General features: G+C 26.9%; 1 protein-coding gene across 1 annotated transcript in view; it reads right to left on the bottom strand.

Annotated features, from left to right (window-relative positions):
* LOC135924130 (alpha-N-acetylglucosaminidase-like) overlaps window positions 1-18,140 on the bottom strand; it is a 26,032-nt gene extending 7,892 nt beyond the window's left edge. The window contains exons 1-10 of the mRNA XM_065459178.1: window positions 18,066-18,140; window positions 17,857-18,023; window positions 17,634-17,815; window positions 17,440-17,587; window positions 6,049-6,334; window positions 5,825-5,996; window positions 5,447-5,603; window positions 4,742-4,891; window positions 4,293-4,465; window positions 573-645 (exon numbers count right to left, since the gene is read on the bottom strand). Coding sequence (XP_065315250.1) covers window positions 573-645; window positions 4,293-4,465; window positions 4,742-4,891; window positions 5,447-5,603; window positions 5,825-5,996; window positions 6,049-6,334; window positions 17,440-17,587; window positions 17,634-17,815; window positions 17,857-18,023; window positions 18,066-18,078 — 1,521 coding nt within the window. The 5' untranslated portion in view covers window positions 18,079-18,140. The remainder of the gene's footprint in view (window positions 1-572; window positions 646-4,292; window positions 4,466-4,741; window positions 4,892-5,446; window positions 5,604-5,824; window positions 5,997-6,048; window positions 6,335-17,439; window positions 17,588-17,633; window positions 17,816-17,856; window positions 18,024-18,065) is intronic.
* Window positions 18,141-22,905: the final 4,765 nt, after the last annotated feature.

Raw genomic sequence — 22,905 nt, forward strand, 5'->3', positions numbered from 1 at the left:
CATCTTCTATTCTGGTTCATAATAATAATTACCTGTTTAAACACACGATTTCCTGGTATATAAAGTACACATTATATTTCATACCGGGCTACTAATTCAATTAAGCATGTCTGTTTGAGATCTTATGGTATCTCTGCAAAAATGCTCGACGAGAGCTAAAATAGTATATAAAAATGCAGAGTTTCTTTGATTAAATAATACATAATAAGCTAAAGCCAACTTACCCAAATCAAGTTCATGTAATATTAAATTTATTTAGATAAATATTATTTATAAAATTATTAACTAAATAAAATACTTTGCATAAAATTAATATTTGCTCTTATTCTGGAAATATTTAGGTCCCCATCTGAATGAAAAATATTTGAGAGCGCTTCTTGGATAAGATTTAGCTGCAATTAGGACATAAGCCTTAGAAAATTACACTGTAACGTTCATACACAATTGATCATAATTTTAAATTATATTGCAACATAAAAAAAATTTCTAAAGATTTCTGTCCCTTTTTTAAACTTTCGGAAAATATTTGTTTGGGATAATTATATCCAAAAATTATTTAATTGTATACATACTAATAATATTTTCCAACTTTGCCTTAAATCGTCAGATCTCACGCCATATCGTCGATAACTATAATCTTTGATCCTTAAATTTTTTAACATAAGTTTTTTATCAAATTTTAAAAAATATATTAAAAAATAAAATAGCAAAAACAAATTAAAATAATATGTGAAAAAAATCATGAGAACAACTTAAAACAAGACAAGTATTAGAGACCTGCAGACCAGGCCCTTACCCAGGGTACATGTCGGGCCGTATTTTAATTTTTTAAAATACCCGAGATGGGACTAATTTTTTTTTAAAAAAAATACCCGGCCGAGCCCTACATTTTAAAATTAAATATTTTAAATCTTAGCTATAAAAATTAAAAATAAATATAATATATTTTAAATAAATTCGGGGCGGGCCTGAAAATAAAAATTTGACAAATATATCCGCCGTGCAAATAGTACTTCTTCAGGTCTCTGACAAATATAAAAACTATATAAAAAATGATTATGGTCCAATTCAAGGAATTTATTTTTAATCACATAACCTGTAGATCTGACAAGTTATTAATAAAAATGAGTACATTTTATTAAAAAATTTTTTTAATATATCTTTGCACTCCATATCTCTCAAACCTCTATCAACCCTAACCCATATATCTCTTATTTTTAATCCTACATACTTGTTTAATTTTAAATATATTTCATCCAATTAAAAAATTTCCTTGAGTTAAAGATTCCATAAGTTAGGTTATTATTTAAAAATTACATATAAGAGGGGGGGGGCAAAGAGGCCCTCTAAGAGAGTTGCCTCGGAGTCGAAACACAGCAATTTGAGTTGATTGTAACATTTTAAAAGAGGGTCCATGATCACCAATGAATTTTTTTTACCTAAAATCCTTTTTATACAATGATTATTTAAAAATATCAGAAACCGGTAGCCAGGAGCCCGGCAGGGTTGTAAAAAGATTTGATTTTAAAAATTTTGGCACGGTTTATATAGCTAAATATTTAAAATGAAAAAATCCTGCAAAGAAAGCAAATATGAGCAGTAAATGATCCTTTACATATTTTCAACCGATTAATTGATATCATAAATACTTATAAAAAATAAATCTGATCTGGGCTTTGTAAAAAATATTTTTAGAGGCCATGTAATGTTTATTTTTAAGCTGGTCTGAGCTTTAAAATTATAACATTTTACGGCCAGCTTAGGGTTGGGCCATTCCGATGATAATAGAGACTAACATATTCATTATAAATCTAAAATTTAGTCTTACAAATATTTTAATTTATATTCACCATTTTAAAAAAATGATATATTAAAAATCGCATTAAATTGGCATCTGTTTGAATAGTGTTGTTAAACGGCTTGATTTGAGCCTTTTCTTATAAAAGGCTAATGCAATATTTTATGCAAAAAAAATACGCAAACCAAAAGATTTTGCTCATAGATGTCATATTTGACATCTATTAACGCAATCTTAAGGCTGATATATTTTTCTGGCTAATATATTGAGTTAACCATTTTAAAAAAATCGGCTCAAATAGAGATATTTAGCAGCACTATATTTGCCAAATTATACTTGGCAAATATCGTTCAGGTTGTAAGGGGCCTAAAAGTATTAACATATTTTCAAGTTTAAGTATATTCTATTTTTTAATAAATAAAATGTTTAACTTAAAAATGTGTTTTATATTTTACATATTTTTAAATTTATAATCTTTATTATTTAAAAAAAATTAAATAAAAAGCATGCATATATTAATATTGATAAGTAACCTTTAAAAAAAATGGAAATTAAAAAAAATTAAATAATAAAAAAAGGCAAAAAATAACATTAAAAAAGGATTAAAAAATTAAATAATTTCTTAGATCATGGCTGGCATTGAACAATGAATGGATACTAGATTCAATTTGCGTGTAGCCATTGCGATTTGCTGTTTTAGATAAAAACATTCGTTAGAATCTACAGACTTTAAATGAGATTTTATGACCTAAGAATTTTATAAATTTAATACCTTCAGGGACCAAAATTTCCTACCTAAAGTGCTCTTAATAAAGGTAATATTGGTTAAAAAGGTTTATTTAAATTTTCGCGTCCTAGTTTGGATAATGCATTTCGGTAAGGAATTGCTGGATCTATACATGTATAATTACAAGTTAATTCTCTTCTTTCCTTGAATGAAATGAGTATTATGCCATCTGATCTTTTTCCGTCAGCTGCGTTGAGTCCTATGGGTTCCAGGGTAGATGGGTACCTGCTTTATTGAGAATCATATCTAATAAAGTATTAATTGTTTTATGTCTGTTGCTGAATTTGCAATGGAGAGGATGCTAACCAATCGACTTGAATACCGCTTTACACATAAAAAATTCAGTCCGGTATTTTGATATCGATCTTCGGTTCGATCTTTTAAAATTGGTTCAAAAATTCAATTTCAAAAGAGCGAACCTTGACCTTCCCATCATAATTTGCCAAATACAATTGTTATTTTAGGTTGGTAATTCGAATTTAATATTCCTAGTCAAATTAGGAAGGTATTTATTCTTAATTCTCTGTAATATAATATTTAGATTAGCATTTTATTTATTCATTATTCAAGTGATACCTAAATTTATTTTGCCATATGTTTTATTAAAACTGAGCAGTATAAATAATTCTGTGAACTTTCCTATTTACCTATATTGAAAATTTAACCCATTAAATTCCGGGTAATAATATGACGTCTGTCTACAAGAACAATTTAATCAACGCTCAGATTCTATTAAAATGCAATAACATTGTTACTAGAGACCTGCAGGCCCGGCCCTAAGCTCGGCGGGCCGTTTTTAATTTTTTTAAATATACCCAGGCCGGGCCTAAATTTATTTTTTAAAATACGCGGGATGGGCAGTATATTTTAAAACCTAATATTTGAAATTGCCATTATTATCTATAAAAATAAAAAAAATTAACATATTTAAAAAAAATCTGGGCCGTGCCTGCAAATAATTTTTTTTAAAAATCCAGGTCGGGAAGTACAATTACCTCTGCAGGCGTATGTTTCTGATGTTACCTTCAATCCCAATATTCTTGAGGAGGTTGATAGAAAGTCCCGAGCTGGGATTGAACCAACGTGGCAGTTTTTTAATTAAGGTATCTAACCTCTGAGTCATACCCATCACTCCAAAATAGTGTTGTTAAACGGCTGGATTTAAGCACATTTTTAGAAATGGCTAACTCAATATTTTATCCAGAAATATTACGTCAGCCTGACGATTTTGCTCATAGATGGCATAAAGGTTGGACATCTATTAGCGAAATCTCGTGGTTTAAGAAATATTTAACTGGCTAAAATATTGGGTTAGCCATTTGTAAAAATCGGCTCACATCAAGTAATTTAACACGACTCCAAAACAATCATTATATCAAATAAATTTAGAAGAACATATCTAAATATCATTACCCTTTTCTAAGAAATGACATATTTTCTTCTCATGAGTGATTAACTAAAAGCTTTACATCAATATTATAAATGAGTTGGGGTTATAATAAATTGATGTGTAAATCAGTGGCGTTATAGCCTTCATCATTTTATCATGCTAAAGAAGCAATTTATTTTAATATTTAGGCGTGAATAACATATTTCTAGAAATTTTAGGTGTTCTCATTTATTCATGCTGAGCACCCCCACCCCCTTTAAAAAAAGGCGCGATTGAATTGATGAGTGGCAAATATATATATTTAAAAAATTCCTTACCATTCATCTAAAACTATCTCTGATCGCCAGTTTAAATCATTCACAAATTCGTATACAACGTTATTTTGGTTAATACCTTCCATTGTCAAACCTATTCCGACACAACTGTTAGAAGAATTGCCAAGAAGGTTTTTATTTCGATGTGGACTAGAGGAAGTTACCAAATTATAGCCCTAATATTTTTCAAAGGTTTTTTTTATGTATTAAAAATGTAAAATTGTCTCTTAATATATTATAAAGCTTCTCAAGGGACGAGGAATTTTATAGTAAAAAACATTAAATAAGATAAATTATAAGATTTCTTGGAGATTAAATATGATAAAAGTTATAAATGGAAACTTTTTATAATCGCATAGAAAATTATAAATTGTAAACAAACCGTGTTTAAATGAAGCATATTTTTTTTCTTATAGGTTTAAATATTAATTTTTAAAAATTAAATTGGATACCCGTTGGATGCTAAACAAATTTCCTTGCATGCCCGATGTGCCGCCAAAATTGTGCAAGACGCACCATATAAATGGTTGCCCATAAAAAGAATCAGTTAAGGAATAAAGTGGCATCATATCACCAGCGAGATCTAAGATGATCATTTTACCCTACATAGAAAAATAAAATCAGAAATTACACCAAATTAAAGTTTAAGTAGATTATCACATTAAATAAAAGTCACCTGATAGTTATAAGGTTCTAACTAGAGGTCTGTCAAACCGATTTAATCAGGAAATTCGAACCATCAACCAGATCCATGGGTTGGGTAATTGTTATTATTTTTTCATTTCTGGTTGGGTCGTTAAATGATACATTCCTACTGGTGGGGTATAAATAATTCTCTTGCAGGTCTTTAGTTATTACTCCATTTTGATCAATCAATTTTACACACAAGCGATTTAAAAAACAGCTCACCTTAACACATTAGAAGAATCAGAGAGTTTAAGGTTGGGAAAAAGGTTGTTATGAAAATCTTTACAGGTCGGTTAAGATTGAATCTTGCTGATCTCGAATATGAATTATATATATTTTAATAGGAAACATATTTACGATTAATTTAAAGAGGACTCCTATGGACAAAGTTTTAAACCTAACTCAAGACGAAAAATGGAATTAGATGTTATATAAAAAAAAATTACGAAAGTTAAATGATAAAATATAACCTTATGAACGGCAGTTAGAAACGCCTTTATATACTCGGGGCTCCATGTTTTAATGTCATAAAAAGTCCAGCTTTGCAATAACCAATAAGCTTGCTCATCAATTTTAGCCAACGAATTATATATAGATCGTGAAAAATTTGCAACTTCTTCCTTGTTTCTAATTTATATATTTTTTTGGATATGGAAAATGAGGTTATAAACGTATTTATCATTATCGTTATTATGCATAAATGTGGGAAAGGTCATAGTCTAAACAATATCACAAGGGTTAAGATTAATAAATGAGCCGCCGATTCCACAATAAAAATAATGATAGTAAAGGTGCCCCTTTTTGTTTTACACATATATATCTTTTTGGATATAATTATAAAAATATACTTAAATGTTCTTTTCAATTCGTTGAAGGGGTCTATATTGTATATGTGATGATAATTGCCATAATTTTTCTTGAGAGTTTGTATGTAAATATAATTTATTTTATGATATAATTCGGAAGAGGGATCTAGAAATCCTACACAACAAAAACTTCCATTTAAATGACCCCATATACCTTATTTAAAAGAAGAAAAAAAAAGTGAATTATTTTTTTTATCTATACATACTTGTATTTGTTATAGGTGCTTTGGGATATAACCTCAAAAATGGCTTTAGTGGTAAGTGCCCAGAAAATCCTGGAAGCACAGCAATTATATCCAGGGATCTCATTCTAGCTAGAATAAACTTTTGTAGATTATATTGATTTTTGGTAAACCACTCCCATAAAATATTCCTGTCCTCATTTTGTTGTCCTAAATACTTCAAGTTACCCATTCTATTCCATGCTAAATAGGCCGGTCCTGAAAAATAATCTAAAATCTCATCTTTTGTAAGGCCCAACTCTAAGAAAACCTAATTTTATTTAAAAAAAACGTAATTATATAAACGTTCCAATGCTTTTCACCATATTGTAGTGGGATGATCAAATAAAATTATCTAAATGAACGCACAAATAAAAAAAGAAAACAACAATAGATCTGCCCTCGCCTTGCAATATTATTGAACTTCCCACCAATTCATTGATTTAAATCTGTGGCATCACTAGATCTTATTGTTTAAGAGTGCTAAAAAGTTTCTATTTATTTAAGCTTGCTTGTGCTCAAAAAATGGTCTGCCTCATACAAAAAAATATTTTGGGCATGTTCAAATTAAATTTAGATGTGCTAAGCACACTTTCTTTGTCCCCCTCCCCTCGAGTGATGTCACCGTTTTAACCCTTTGGGGAAAAAACGTGTTAGTAATTTTTTCTTTTTGTAGAAATGTAATTTTATTTTTAACTATATACATAATACAGGGTTTCCCATTCAAAAAAGGAAAAGTCCCAATCAAAAAAGGAAAAGTTTCAAACATAAAAGGAAAAGGTCCGCTCAAAAAAGGAAAAGATCCAAACAAAAAAGGAAAAGGTTTAATCAAAAAAGGAAAAGTGTCAATCAAAAAAGGAAAATTCCCATTCAAAAAAGGAAAATCGTAATTTTTTAAATTTTTTAAAAAAAAATTATAAATTTTTCAATTTTCCTTAAATTTTCATTTATTTTTGTCATTCCTTCTTATTTTATTTTTAACTTTTTGAGATTTCTTTACTTTATTTGAATCTTTTCTCAATTTATTTTTCTTACTATATAACAATTCTTTACGTTTTTTTTTCATCATACATATGTCGTAATTTTTAAAGGAATCATAACTATCCGGGATCTTCACGGGATTTAAAGGGATCCCTTTAAAATTTCAATTTTTTAAAGGATAAGAACTATACGTCATTATCACGTTTGAACCATGATATAGAAGAATCTTATTTTAAAAAGCGTTTTTCGCGCTTTTCGTTTCGTTTTTTAATTTTATTGTTATTCATTAATTTTCAATGTTGTTGAAATAAAATATGTCTAATATAGGGTATCAATCGATAGCTAATCAAAAGATCCATCCAACTGGAGGTCAATATCTCCCCCATAATGGGCTGGTCTAGGTTATGGGGGGTCAGGAATATTTTTATCACCACAAAATATCGATATGGGTATCAAATAAAATCTAATTTAAATATCTTTAGAATTCATTTTTTGTCTTGATGGGTATGACTGTCAGGTCCTCAACATACAGGGTTTCTCATTCAAAAAAGGAAAAGGTTCAATCAATAAAGGAAAAGTTTCAATCTTAAAAGGAAAATTCCCATTCAAAAAGGAAAATCGTAATTTTTTATAATTTTTTTAAAAAAATTATAAATTTTTCAATTTTTCTTAAATTTTATTTATTTTTGTCATTCCTTCTTATTTTATTTCTAACTTTTTGCGATTTCTTTAATTTTCAGAGTTGTTAAAAGATACTTTTTAAATGGATCTAGATACAGATACATAGTCTAAAAAGTTATCTTGATACAGATACAATTTAAACTGTATCTAGGTACAGATACATTTTTTATTATACTTTTAGATAAGGTTTGAATAAATCTAAATTAGGATTCTCTTGTGAAAATACATGTAATGATCTAAAAAATTTATTGACTCGATATCACATTTATCAAAATATAAATAAAATAATGATTTTTAGATATTAATATAATATATGATTAATATAAATATTATTATATATCATTAATAAAATAATATAATATATGATTAAATGATTATAAATAATTATTAGATTTCAGTAATAAAATATTTTCAAAATTTTGGTCATTAAGACATCCTCGTTTATCTGTAAAGACATTTTTAGCTATACTAAAAAGTCTTTCAACAGGGGCACTGGAAGGGATTGTGGTGTTATATTTAATGAAAAACATATTTATATCAGGATGTTGTTTAAAAATACTAAAATCTCGGCATTCATTTTTGAAAAAACTATTTAAATTTTGTTGATTATCAGAATTTAAATCATTAACAATCATATCTCCTTCTGTGAGATACTGAAAAAAATCGGATATTAAATTATTGGTTTTTTTTTCACAGGTTAATTTGCACTCATTTGAAGACTTTGATAATTCCTCAACTAATCTTTGTATTAGTTGTATTTTTTTAATTAAAATTTTCATCCATTTGCAACCATGTACAATCTAGTTTAAAAAAAGGATGAAGCATAGTTGCCAAAATATTTTCATCTTCAAAAATTGTCCCAATAAACCTAGAATTATTAAATATTGATTAATTTATTATTAATTTACCTATCTTCAATCCCTTTAAGTAAGGCATTTAAGAGTGGTAAACAAAATTTCAGGTTCATTTGTTTAAAATTTTAATTTAATAATGAGCTGGGAGATAGTTGCACAGTAATAAGCTGTGAACTGACTCCTATGTATGAACTAAAAATTAACATTTCTTAAAACATGCTGTTGTACATATTAACGATAATTCTATTAGAATTTTAATGATTTCTTTCTTTTCATTCTCCCATCTTTGGAAAATTCTGGCTACCACTGTCTGTCAGCAAATAATATTTTTTTGTGGAGCTAATGTTTTGATCATTTTTATAAATGATGGATTTTCAATAACTGAAAATGGCTGAATGCTATCTATAATAAAATCAGTTATTAAATCATCTAAAGTGGTTTGGGTTAAAGTCTGAGGTCTCTTGGGAAAAAAATCAAATGACGATTAGCCTAGTCCAATATTTTCTTTAATAGATTTTTTTTCCTTCCCCTTTTTTATTTAGATTAAGAGTGTTTGATGTTTTCTCTTAAAATTTAAAATTAAAATTGTAAACATTCATTTAGTATCTATATAAATGTTTTATAATGTTGCAAGTTGAGGTAATGCTAACTGAAATTTGTATATTTTTTGATAGACATGGCAAACATTTAACTAACAGAGATTTGTTTTCTTTATTTTGAGATATTATTATAATATGGTCTATAAATTGGCCAAGGAATGTCGTCATTTTCGTCATCAATATTAATCTTAAAAATTAATACAAAATGTATCTTAAAAAGTATCTAAGTATCTAGATATTTTAACAACTCTCTTTATTTGTATCTTTTCTTAATTTATTTTTCTTATATCTTTTTTCAATTTTTTTTCTTTTCATTTTTGATAATTCTTTTAAATATACTTAATTTTCACTAAATTTTTGGCAGACAACTTTTTTATTATAATTTTTTACATATCAAATTATTTAATTACAACTACGATATATATTTAATATAGTAAGAAATAAAAATTTATATTAATCATTAATAATTTCTCCCCTTCTACATTTTGGAATATAGGCCTCCATATTTCTAAAATAATTTTTGGCATTTTCCTCAGATATTCCCCTCCACCCCCCAGGCCAAGTCATACCCATCCAGACCAAGAATGAACTTTCAGTCAAACGATATTAAATTTAGCTTTTATTTGATACCCATATCAAAAAAATATTTTTTACACCGCCCCCCCCCCCCAAATTAAGTCATACCCATCAAGACCAAGAATGAAGACTTTCAGTCAAACGATATTAAAATTAGCTTTTATTTGATACCCATATCGATATTTTGTGCTGATAAAAATATTTCTGACCCCCCAAGACCTAGACCTGCCCATTATAGCGGAGATATTGACCTCCAGTTGAATAGATCTTTTGATTAGCTATCGATTGATACCCTATATTAAACATATCTTATTTCATAAGGCCAATAAAAAACAACATTGAAAATTAATGAATAACAATAAAATTAAAGAACGAAACGAAACGAAACGCGCGAAAAACGCTTTTTAAAATAAGATTCTTCTATATCATGGTTCAAACGTGATAATGCCGTATAGATCTTTATCCTTTAAAAAATTGAAATTTTAAAGGGATCCCTTTAAATCCCTTGAAGATCCCGGATATTTATGATTCCTTTAAAAATTACGACATATGTATGATGAAAAAAAAAACGTAAAGAATTGTTAAAAAAATGGACCTAAATTTATCATTTATTTTTAAAAATACAAAAGAATTATCAAAAATGAGAAGAAAAAAAATTGAGAAAAAATATAGTAAGAAAAATAAATTGAGAAAAGATACAAATAAAGTAAAGAAATCGCAAAAAGTTAGAAATAAAATAAGAAAGAATAACAAAAATAAGAAAATTTAAGAAAAATCGAAAAATTTATAATTTTTTTTAAAAAAATTACGATTTTCCTTTTTTGAATGGGAATTTTCCTTTTTTGATTGACTTTTCCTTTTCTTTTGGGAATTTTCCTTTTTCGATTCACACTTTTCCTTTTTTGATTGGACCTTTTCCTTTTTTGTTTGACACTTTTCCTTTTTTGATTGGACCTTTTCCTTTTTTGTTTGACACTTTTCCTTTTTTGATGGGACTTTTCCTTTTTTGATTGACACTTTTCCTTTTATGATTGAAACTTTTCCTTTTTTGATTAAGACTTTTCCTTTATTGAATGGGAAATCCTGTATTATTTAATTTTGAAATTGAAATATATTTTCAATTTGTAATTTATCTTTTCATTTGTATTATAAACCTAAATTATGTGTTAATAATTTAAAATGTTATCGCCTACAAATCGTTGAAAGTGATTCAGACAAGATATTAATGAAATATTAGATACCAGGGAAGAAAATGTTCTTAATAGCTATAATACAAATTTCCCATTCTCTAGATTTGAAAAATTTTTTAAATAAATATAAAAACCAAAACTGGATTCAAATTTATTTGTTTAAAATGTAAAAAAAGTATTTCCTCTGGTAAATTGTCATTTTTACATTCTAATAGTATTTATTTTATCATGCTAATAGCTTTAAGGAAATGGAGAAACATCTAAATAATTAGGAAATTCAAACCAAATTTATTAATAATACAAATGCTAATATTTCTCAGAAATTGGCTGATAGTTATTTTATTTTATAATTGATACAGTTCAGCCAATTGGTACAACAATTTTATGTAGCCAGACACTAATGAATAAAATAGCAGATAACTTTAAAGTGATGAAAGATGCTTTAATAGTAGAGTTATCAGAGATATCATATGGTACAACAATTTTATGTCGCCAGACACTAATGAATAAAATAGCAGATAACTTTAAAGTGATGAAAGAATAGTAGTTATCAGAGATATCATATATATGTACCACGGTAGATAGTTGGACACATAACAGAAGGTAAAAACTTATTTATATTTATAAATGGATCTGATTAAATATTTTTAGAGCTTATTTGGTAAGGCAAAACTTATACTTTCTGATCGTCGTTCTAGACTTGGGGATGATAATATTTAAATGATTTTATTATTAAAATGCAACAAATTACCATAAATATTTATTTTTATTACATAATTTTTTTATAATCAACTAGGGATGTACTATCGGATCGGGTCGATATTTCACCTATTTTAAAATATCGGTTATCGGCAAATATTATAAAATTTTCAGTTCCGATCCGATAAAAAATGACGCTCAAGTTTCTCATTTATTTTTTATTTCCAAAACCCATGCTTTATATGATATGGAAAAAGGACAGAAAATAAAAATGAAATGAATAAATAAAACTCTTTTTTTAAAATTCGTTTAAATATTACCTTTAGAATTGGTCAAAAAAATCTTCTAAGACAACCAATAGTGGAATGTGCAATAGCATTTATAAACCCAGTAATAATGGATTATAAAATTTAAAAAAAAAGTTATATCTAAAAAACCATTTATTTTTATAAATAAAATCGAAATCCATTTTTGTTCAATTTTTTTAATAGTAATTCGTATTCTCTTTATAAAAGTGTGCAATAATCTCTTCAGAATCTGTTTTTAGTGAAGTTAGTGATATTGACAGTCCCCATCACCTATTCTGTAAAGATATCAATGGTTTTAATTTTTAATATACTTTTTATTAGTATATCATCTATAATTTAACTATACCATAACATATGTCATTTAAATATATATATATTTTTTTTCCGGTCATGGGTTACTTTATTTGAATATTTACTGATATGATATTATAATGATCAGTTATAGTTTATAATCAATTCATTTGCAATTCTGGATAAAAAATATTTTTATTGATAAATCACTTATTTATATAATAAGTAATAACATTAATCTATTTACATAATAAGTAATAAACAAATATATGAAATTTGAAATAAATATTTAAAATTAATATAACAAAGATTTCTTTTTAGAAATACCAATTTCTAATTTACCAGTCTAGGGCGATGGGGACTGTCAATTCACTAAAAACAGATTCTGAAGAGATCGCACACTTTTATAAACAGAATGGACAAAAAAAATAACAATATGGCAGAATGTTTATTAATTAATTAATTATTATTATTAAAAAATTAAACATAAAAACGAATTTCGATTTTATTTATAAAAATAAATGGATTTTTTAGATATAACTTTTTTTAAAAATTTCATATTTTATTTTTGTTAAAAAAGCCATTTTTTATCGGACGGAAAATTTTATAATATTTGCCGATAACCGATATTTTAAAATGAGTGAAATATCGGCACGATCCGATAAAAAATATCGGTACATCTCTAATTTAAAGCATAACATAACTTTATTAAAATTAAAAAAACATATAAGACGTGGGGAGAAGACAATGATATTAAAAAAAGGAAGTCATTAAGATCCGAGGAAACTAAGATAATTGCCTTCTAACACAACAATTTGGATGTTGATTATAAAATTTTAAAAGTGGATCCGTGATTCTCATTGGTTTGAGAATTTTTTTTAAACCCAAAATCTTATAAAATGATAGCCTTGGAGACTTATGAACTCATTGATAGAAATATTTGGGATAAAATGAAAATATATTTTTATTAAAGTTTTCATATTTTGTCATTTTCCTTTTTTTTCACTTGTAAGCACGAGTTCGGTTTCCGGTGAAGATTTATAGGCAATAATTGCTTAACAGAGGAAAGATAAACGCAACAAAAATTGGCATTCTTTGACTTTTAAATAAAGATTTGAATTTTTAATTAGTGAATTCTTAATTACTGCTGTAAAATTATGGAAATAAATAAGGCAGAATTATAATATTTAAAAATAATCCATGAACTTTTCAATTGTTGTGACAAAAATTTTTGCTTTCGTGAGTGGGCGGGTCAGGCTCGGGATAAAGAAAATTTAACATATCGCTTGCATATAACCTAGTGGGGTATAATAATATCAAAATCGAAGTGTTGGGTAAATGTGAAAGTCGAAGTAAAAAAAACATTTTAAAATTTTTACCTAATTGGGTAGTTAAAGGAGAGAATTCCCTTATTTTTGGAATGCGTTTTCTTAGAGAATTCGATATAAAGCTTCCAGAAGAAGTTTAGATAAATAATATAATTATGACTCCCATTAAATACTATCGCATCAAAATTTCCTCAAGTTTTAAAAAAAAAATTAGGAGAATGGTTATCCGCCTACAACCGAACGCATTACAGATAGTTTACCAGCAAGAAGAGTTCCATTTCTGCTTTGTCAAACCATCGTAGCTGAGTTGGACAGACTATTAGATGAAGGCGTTATCAAAAAGGTGGATCCAACAACAACTCCAATCACTTGGGCTACACATTAATATCTTAAATAAATCTGGTGCCGTGCAGATACGCGGAGATTTTCGTTTAACAATCAACAAATATTTAGAGATAGATAACGATTTACTACCAAATTTTGTCGACCCAACAAATACAATCGTTGGTGTAAAATATTTTCGACGATAGATTTAAAACATTTTTACAATTCGGAGTTGGTCCAGAATGTAGGGACCTTTTAGCAATTTCGACTCATGTCGGTTTACCGATACCTACTAATCCCTTCTGAGTTGTCTAGCGCTCCGATAATATTTCAACACATGCAAAGCCTATTAAAGGGAATTCCTATGGTTAGTTTATTTTTAGACGGCGTAATAATTACGGGCGAGAATAATTCTAATCATGTAGTTAATTTGGAAGAATATTAAGAAGATTTGATAAGGCTGAATTGACAACAACGACTGATAAAATTAAAATTGGAGAAAAGTCAATTACTTATTTGTGTCATGTTCTTGACGAACGGAATTCACCCTATAGAAGATAAGATCATTGCCATAAAATTGTAAAATACCGTCATATGTAAAAGAATTACGTTCGTTTCTTGGGATGTCGTATATAAAAAAATTACACTTTATTTGTGGGCCTTTAAACCGACTAAAGAGTAAAAATGTTAGTTGGTTTTGGTCAGCTCAAGAAAATAAAATATTTAATAAAATTAAAAATATATTATCGAAAGAGGATACAATAATTCCTTATTCAGCCGATATTCCTATTAGTGATCTGCATCGGGCCTAATTTTTCAAGCCCGGACCGCCCGGAATTTTTTTTAAAAAAGTTTTGCCGAACCGGCCCGAAATTTATTTTAAAAAATTTACCGGCCTGGCCAGGCCCGAATTTATTTAAATATAGAAATTAATTTTTATAATTACTTAAAATAAAAGACATATGTTATATAGCGTTTAGTTTCAATAAATTAAATCAAAAATTTTTATTTTACATAAAAAATTCAATATAAAATTAATAAAGTAAGATATATTTAATAAAATTTCCAAAGTCCGACCCGACCCGGCCCGAAATTTTTTAAAAATATTATGCCTGGCCCGGACCGATTATTTTAATTAGGCCCGGCCTAACTTTGCAAATCTCTAATTGCTATCGTGATTTCTTGTGACGTTTCCGAAGATGGTTTAGTAGCTGTTATTGTACACCGATTTCTTACTGGCCAGGAGAAACCGATTGTTACGCATCGAGGACACTTTCAGTTGCTGTAAAGAATTACGCCACAATTGATCGGAAGGCTTCGGCGATCATGTTCGCCATCAAGTTCCATCAATATATTGGAAGACATTTTATTTGGGTTATGGATCACAAACCTTTAAAATATATCTTATGTGATAAAAGAGACCTAAATAAAATAACCGTTTAATATGGTGGACGAAGAAGCTTTTAAATTAAGGCTACGAGATAATTCATCCATAGACCTGGTAATCAAACAAAAGTGTCTACGCTTTATCCCGCTTGGGGGTAGAGAAAGCAAGAACCAATGAGTTTACATCATAGAATTAAAAAATTAATCTAATAGAAAATTTATCTTTCCCTCGCAGATAAGTGGTTTAAAAGAGCAATGATATCAATCTGAAAGATTATTAAATTAATTAAAAGTCTTTGGTATATTGATAATATAAATATAGGAGATTTAAAAAAAATTTATTTTAATTAAAGATAATATTTCGTTCGATTGATTAATATTTTATCATGATAGGGTTATTCCCCGATAATAAAGAAGGTTTTGAATGTTCATCAAGGACATTTTATAGTGGGGATGAAATCATTATGCAGATACTATGTTTTTTGGACAAATCTTGATCGTGATGTCAAATAATTCGTTAAATGCTACAAGAGTTGCCAGGAAGTAAGAATTGTAGTCAAAGTGGCGTAAAACAAATGGAACATTTACCCGTCATTGGGAACAAATACATATTAATTTGACAGGCCCCATATCTGGAAAATATTTAATTTGCGTATACGCCTTCATCAAATGTTTGAAGTTGCAATTTTAATATTAATTCGGCGAGTATAATCAACAATCTGCGTAATTATTTTTCTAGATTTGGGTAAACTTGCTACATTGTTTCAGATAGCGGTACTCAGTTTACTGGGTCTGAAAAAAATTTCTTTACATATAACTTTTAGATCGGTCCCATATAGCCCAAAATCTAAAGGTTTGGCTGATCGTATAGACGTACGATAAAGACGCGTTTCTATGCTGGAAGGAGATGTGGGGCTCAGGGTAAGTTAGATTTAGAGAATGTTTTAACTCCTCACCGAAATACTCCAAATGCAACTACCAGTAAATCCTCTGCCGAAATGATGTTAAGACTACTAGGACGACGTTAGATCAAAAGAAACTAACTAGGTGAAATATATTATAAAGATAGGAACGTTTAGCCTTGTAAATTTGAAGAGAAGCAAAAGGTTGAAGTAGAAGACGAAATAATTGTGATATGAAGGGACCGTGGTTCAACGGAAAAGTGCGATATTGTATGATGGTGAGTCTGTGGGTATTGTAAAAGACAAGCATGTCATCCAACTGAGGGATGCTCATGTACAAGCTAAGAAAATAGCCATAACAATGACAGAAGATTTGAACAATGAAGAAAAAATAAAAAGTTTCAACCCCCCCCCTCCCACACACATTAGCATAACAAATTCAATTTGTAGTGGGAAGAACTGTAATGTATTAACTTTAAATAAATTGTATTTTGTTTAAGGATACAATTTATAGTAATTAATTATCATAAATGTACTTTTGATGAAGATATAAACATATATTTGTATGTTAAATTATCTTTAAATCAGATTACACTCATCTAACTATTCTCACCTTTATTTTCAACTTGCCTTAATTGACCATGTTTTGCTGTCATACACTATACAACTATTCCCTTCAAAGCTAGAGAGACATTTTTTAATTAAAATTGAAGAAATTTATCAGAATTTCTTCCATGTATACTTTATCCTACCTCCTACATCTTCTCTAGGTATTTCCCTATTTCTTTCTGTTTCATTTGTGATATCAAAATCTATTTTATTACCATATTCTTGCACACTTTCTATGTTGCACTTGCCATCTACAGATTTCTATTTACACATTACCCTGATTGTTAACCTATTTACAAGTACAAGTTAGTAAATTAATTCATTTCCCATCTCCTGATTTTAAATGCATTTCTTATTTTAATTTATTTATAGTGATATTCAATCAAGCAAGGAACAATGAAGGAAATAAAACAAATATTATCTCTGTCATAGGCAAGGTCTGTTTTATTGTTGTTAAAGGGGGATGCACTCACAAGTCCCACTTCATTCTAATTAATTTTGCATTCATTAAAAACATATTTTTTTTTAAAAAAATATCCAAATTCACTATTATTTAAGATGAAAATCAAGATTTGCTCATTTAAATCATAGCTAGATATTTCCTTACTAAGTTAATTTAGGATAAAAATTAAAAAACAAAGCTGAAACTTTTATCCATATAGCTTCTATCCCTGTGAAAGCCAAAGCAATATTGATACCATTCATAGCCATCCAGTCTATTTCCCTTTCCCATTTAAAAGTGTCATAAAATACATATGAATAACTGAAAGTGCAAGGATTTAGGTAATATTGAAATCTGATGATTTATTTTATGAAAATGAAATGTCTATAAATATAAAAACTGCAGGGATGAGATAAATTTCATAGGTTTTAATAAATATGGAAGTTTGTAGGGAAGAGAGAACTGAAAACCAGCCCATGAAACATGAACCCCACAATATTTTCTCAAATAATCATATAGCCCTCTTGCAAATGAATGAGCACTGTTTGTTGATATTAGTATTCTATCATCTATGCTTTCAACCTTAAAAATCTCAAATACCTTTAAGCAGTAATAAAATTTACTTGATACCAATCTTTTAATGAATGGTTATTTATTACATTAAAGCTTATTTGACTCTTATGGTTGGGTAGTAAACGCAATATAAGATCCTTAATTCCTTTCATTTGATCTGAAGGGGCATTAAGATTAGTGAAAGAACTCGCTTGAAGAGTTATAGTTAGCAATAAAACTTTATAAAATAAAATTAATTAATTGAATATATTCTGCATACATAAGTTTAACATATTTTATTCATTCATGTTGCTCAAATTTAAAAAAATTTTTGTTGATGAAAATCTTATAATGCATGCATTCATTTATCTTCGCAGTTTAAAAAAAAATGATAGTATTTTAAGTTATAATTTTAGATATCCTAAATTTTATTAAGATACATGCAATAAACCTCTTCTTCCAAAAAGTCATATACATGCTTTGAACCTATATAACAGGTCCGATCCAATATGAACCCATTTTTTAAAAAACTGTACGATATTTAAATGAAAGCAGAAAAATTTTAAATGGTGAAAGTTAATTCAAATGTTTAGTATTATTTTAAAATATTTATAAAAATATTAAAGAAATAAATCATTTAAAAATTTAGTAGAAAATTGTGTCCGGTCTGGAATAAACTTTAAATCAAAGTCCGAATCTGATTAGGGATGTCGAAAGCTATTAGCAAAAAGGGATGCCAAAAGGTGCTAATTTATTCTATAATAGTGTTTTTTTTCCAATTATATATAATTTATGGGGAGGCCTCACCTCCATGCCCCCTTTTGGCGGGCCTACGACCCGCCACATATAGATAAAAGCACAGAGTTGAGAAATATGGAACACTATTTTGTTGAGTTGCTTTCCATATGTTTTTTAAAATAACATTTTTTAAAATTTTCACGATTGATAAGATTACAAATAATTATACCAGAGGTTTGATTTATACATACATTAAATATTAAATGTAATATGAATTTATAAGAAAAATCAAGAGAGTCATCACAAAATATAATTAAGCATCTTAAAATACTGTTTGTAAATTTTCATAAGTTATCATCATTTCTTAATAGTAGTTCAAATAATTAAAGAATAAATTATTAATAAATTTATATTTTTATTTTATATTAACTTAAAAAACTGTAAAGTTATAATCTATGTGCAAAAGATTTATCCCAGGATATTTGCAATTCAGATGAATAAATCATTTTGTAAATTAAAAACTCCAACCCAATTTGAACATTTTTTAAATTAAGACTTCAATAAATAGGGATATTACATTTTATCAATCATATTAAATTATGATTTTTAAAAGTTTTAATGTCCATTAATATTATTGAAAAACTTATACTTTTAGAACGTCTGCTATTATGTTATTTTGTGTGAACTTGAATCTACGACCTGACTAAAAGATTATCTAAATAAAAATTTAAGATAGTTTTTTTTTATATTATACTATTAGACACAATTGTAATGTGTTGATTAGTGTTGTTAATATAATTTTGAGAAACGTTAACTGTAACTAATAAATTGAAAAGGGATACTTTTGCCTATGACTAGTTCTATTTCAAAGAAGGTAACTGTGCTATGTAAGTTAAGTTTTGGACAAGGTAACTTTTTAATGTAACTTGTTACTTAAAAAAATAATTTTAATAACATAACGTTGATAATGTAGCACTAGCAGAAGAAAATTTATCACTTTGATTGGACTTTATTTTCATTATATAATATGATTAACTCAAAATAACTAAATTGAAGATCATCATAAAATATATGTTCTAACATCAGATACTTAAGAAACTCGATTAATACTTGTAGAAGTAGGAGTTGATAAAAATAAATTTAAGTCTTAATAAAATATGGTATAGATTTTAACCAATTTATACTTTTTTAAGATTTAGTTATGATTAAATAAATTATTTTTTTTCCCTTGAGATATAATATAAAGAAAGAAAGAAAGATTTTTTTTTGAAATTGTCAATGTTATGCATATGAAGCGAAATATATTTAAGATATATTTACTAAAATTTTAAGGATAAAAAATATATTTTAAAATATTAATTTTAGAAAGCGGGGCAAAGCATACAAATATTTTAAAAATAACAATATAAATTAACCTCCTGCTGCACCAATGATATTTCCAGCGTATCTTTAGTCGCTACCTCTATTCTTGCTATTATATTCGCGTAAATAATTTGAATATAAATTATATTTTTATATAATTTGTTAGTTTGTGAATATGTGATCGACGATTGTTAAGTATTAATTTGACTATGCAGTCTAGGAATTTATTTTTTATGAACTTAAATAGACTTGTAATTTTAATTATTTTTTATGAATACTTGTAATTTTTATTATTTTTTATGAATTTTTAATATACTTGTAATTTTTGCATATTAAAAATAAGTGAAAAAATTTTAAAATAAAAGTCAGTGTATGGTTTTATAATTGAAGAAATTTAGTATTGTTGTGAAAAATTCAAGATATAAAATTTGTTTAGTGAAAAACAGGAGTCGTAAGATTTATTAACCGAATTATTTAATTTTTTATATATTCCTTTTTATTAATACTAGGTTCCATTAAATTCATTAAAGTCTCTCCCACGAGCCTTCAACAATTTTATTACAATTTTATAAGGAATTGTAACACTTGCCACATTTGCATTCTTGCCTCTCGTTTTCATAGGTAGAAAATTCATATTTGCCAAAAAATATGACCCAAAGGGGCCGTATCTTAGGCAGAGAATAACCATACAAATACTGTAGAAAAACTTGTTTACTAATTTTCTTGAAAAACTATTCCTACTATATTTTAATTTTTTTTTTCCTTTATATATTATTCGCTAGTTTTATGTTTAGATTTATTTTACTGTATGATAAATAGAATGCTTAACATTAACGACAAAAAATTTAATAAGTATTTTTAAACAAGACAAATAATTTTATTGTTTTTGGAATGTTTGAAAATATCCGAAGTTTTAAACTACATTAATGTGAATAGAATTATAACTCTTTCTCTTCAATTAAAATCTGTTAGAAAGAATAATATCTCAAAAATAGGTAGCTTAATAAAATATTTAAATAAAATTCACCAGCTATTTTTAACAACATTTAAGTAGATATTATGATTATATATAACTCTTAGTGCAATATCTCAGAAATAATGCGATAAAATTTTTTCCTTAAAGTGATTATAACTTTCTTGAAGAGATTAGACAATAATATACAATTATATATATAAAATGGTAATTATTCTAAATTAACTTCAATTCCTTAAATGTTATTATAATCTGGAGCCAATTTTAAAATAAATGTTTTCAATTAACAAATCTTCGCCAGTTTTTAAAACTGCATTTATTTTTGTGTTAGTATATGATCTTCAAATAACCTGACACCTTTAGGATATAGATACTTTAATAACTCCATTACGCATACTGCGTAAATGGCAGAGTAGGCTCTGTAAATGAAAAATGATATCAAATATTTATTATTAATATTAATATATAAATTAAAATTTTTTTATTATGAGTGATGCAACTACAAGAAACTTTTTAAAATGATATAATAGCATTTTAAAAATTTTCCAAACCACAGCGTTGCCACTTTAACGGCGGCGAACCCAGGTGTCAACTTAATCGGCAGTTTTTCAGGTGTGGAAAAATTACCAGCGGCACATAGGACACAAGCCCACCCAGTTCCCGTTGAAAAGGAGAGAGGAATAATCCAGTAGTATCAAGTTGCTGCGCTGAAAAAATTTTTCCCAGCGTGTAGGCTCGATCTCACTACTAATATTATTGAATAATTGATAGGAACAAGAACTGAAAATTAGACAGTTGTAATTATATATGAAAAATTTTAAAAATGAATATAAATTTCCTAATTGTATTAAATAAGTAAACGCCCTAAGCTCAATAAAAAAAATAAAGAAATAATAAATAAACCTTAACATTAAACTTTGCGTTAATGACCTTGCAAATTAATAAATATGAAATAAAATAATGCTTAAAATTGATCGAAAAATATAATTATATTTATTAACATATAAAAAAATATATTAAGGAAATTTATGTTATTTCAAAGCACTTTATAAGAAAAGTTTGATTTGAAATCATTATGTCATTCAATTTAATAATTTATTTTTTTTAATGAGGGGAAAAATAATCAATTTAAATTTGGGATACATAATTGTTAATTTATTGATTGTTTTATTTTATACCAACACCCTTAATAAATGTAAAATAAATATAAAAAAACAATTACCAATATGAATATAATTAAAAATTTCAAGGTTAAACGTTTTAAAAATTATTGTAGTGTGTAACTGAATTTTTGGTAAAAAAAACAAATAAAAAAATTTATTATATTTTAAATGTTGTTTAAAATTTTTTTTATTGAATAAAAATTTGTTTTTTTTATAAATATAGGGTTTATTGGATCTATACCTAGTTATAAAACCTGTATTTTTCTAAATAAAAAATGCCGATAAGTTAAAACGGCAGTTAATTATTGCAATATTAATTATATTTCAAAAATTATTAAAAATTTACTAAGATAAAAAGAAATCCTAAACTGTTAACATTATCAAAAATATTATTTGGTTTTACATCAAAGAATTATAAATAATAATGTGTCAGGATATTTTATTAAATTTTTTCTGCATTATACATGTGAACAATACCAAAAATTAATTTTCATAAAAAGAAAATATTTTAAGCCTACATTAAAAAGATATAAATTTATAAAAAAAAATCTAAAAATTTCTATAAACTGATAAGAAAGCAAGTCTCTTTAATCAAAATGTTAGTTATATTATGTTTACTTTAATTAAATCATTATCTATTCATTCTTTAATTTTCTTTTTCACATAAACCTACATAATAGTGCGCACAAATTGAACGTTTCAACGCAGCGTTTCAAAAAGTAAATAATGCATTCGTTTAAATTGTTAACATTTCCGTTTTGCATTAAATTATTTATTAAAAACAAAAACTTGCCTTTTTTGAAGCGTTTTTAAATTTTGAAGTGATAGCATGGATACAACATTTTCTAAAAAGTAAAATAATTTGGAATTCTGATATTACAAAA

Source organism: Gordionus sp. m RMFG-2023, chromosome 2 (genome assembly GCF_954871325.1).
Source record: "Gordionus sp. m RMFG-2023 chromosome 2, tfGorSpeb1-WG-v2, whole genome shotgun sequence".
Lineage (NCBI taxonomy): Eukaryota > Metazoa > Nematomorpha > Gordioida > Chordodea > Parachordodidae > Gordionus > Gordionus sp. m RMFG-2023.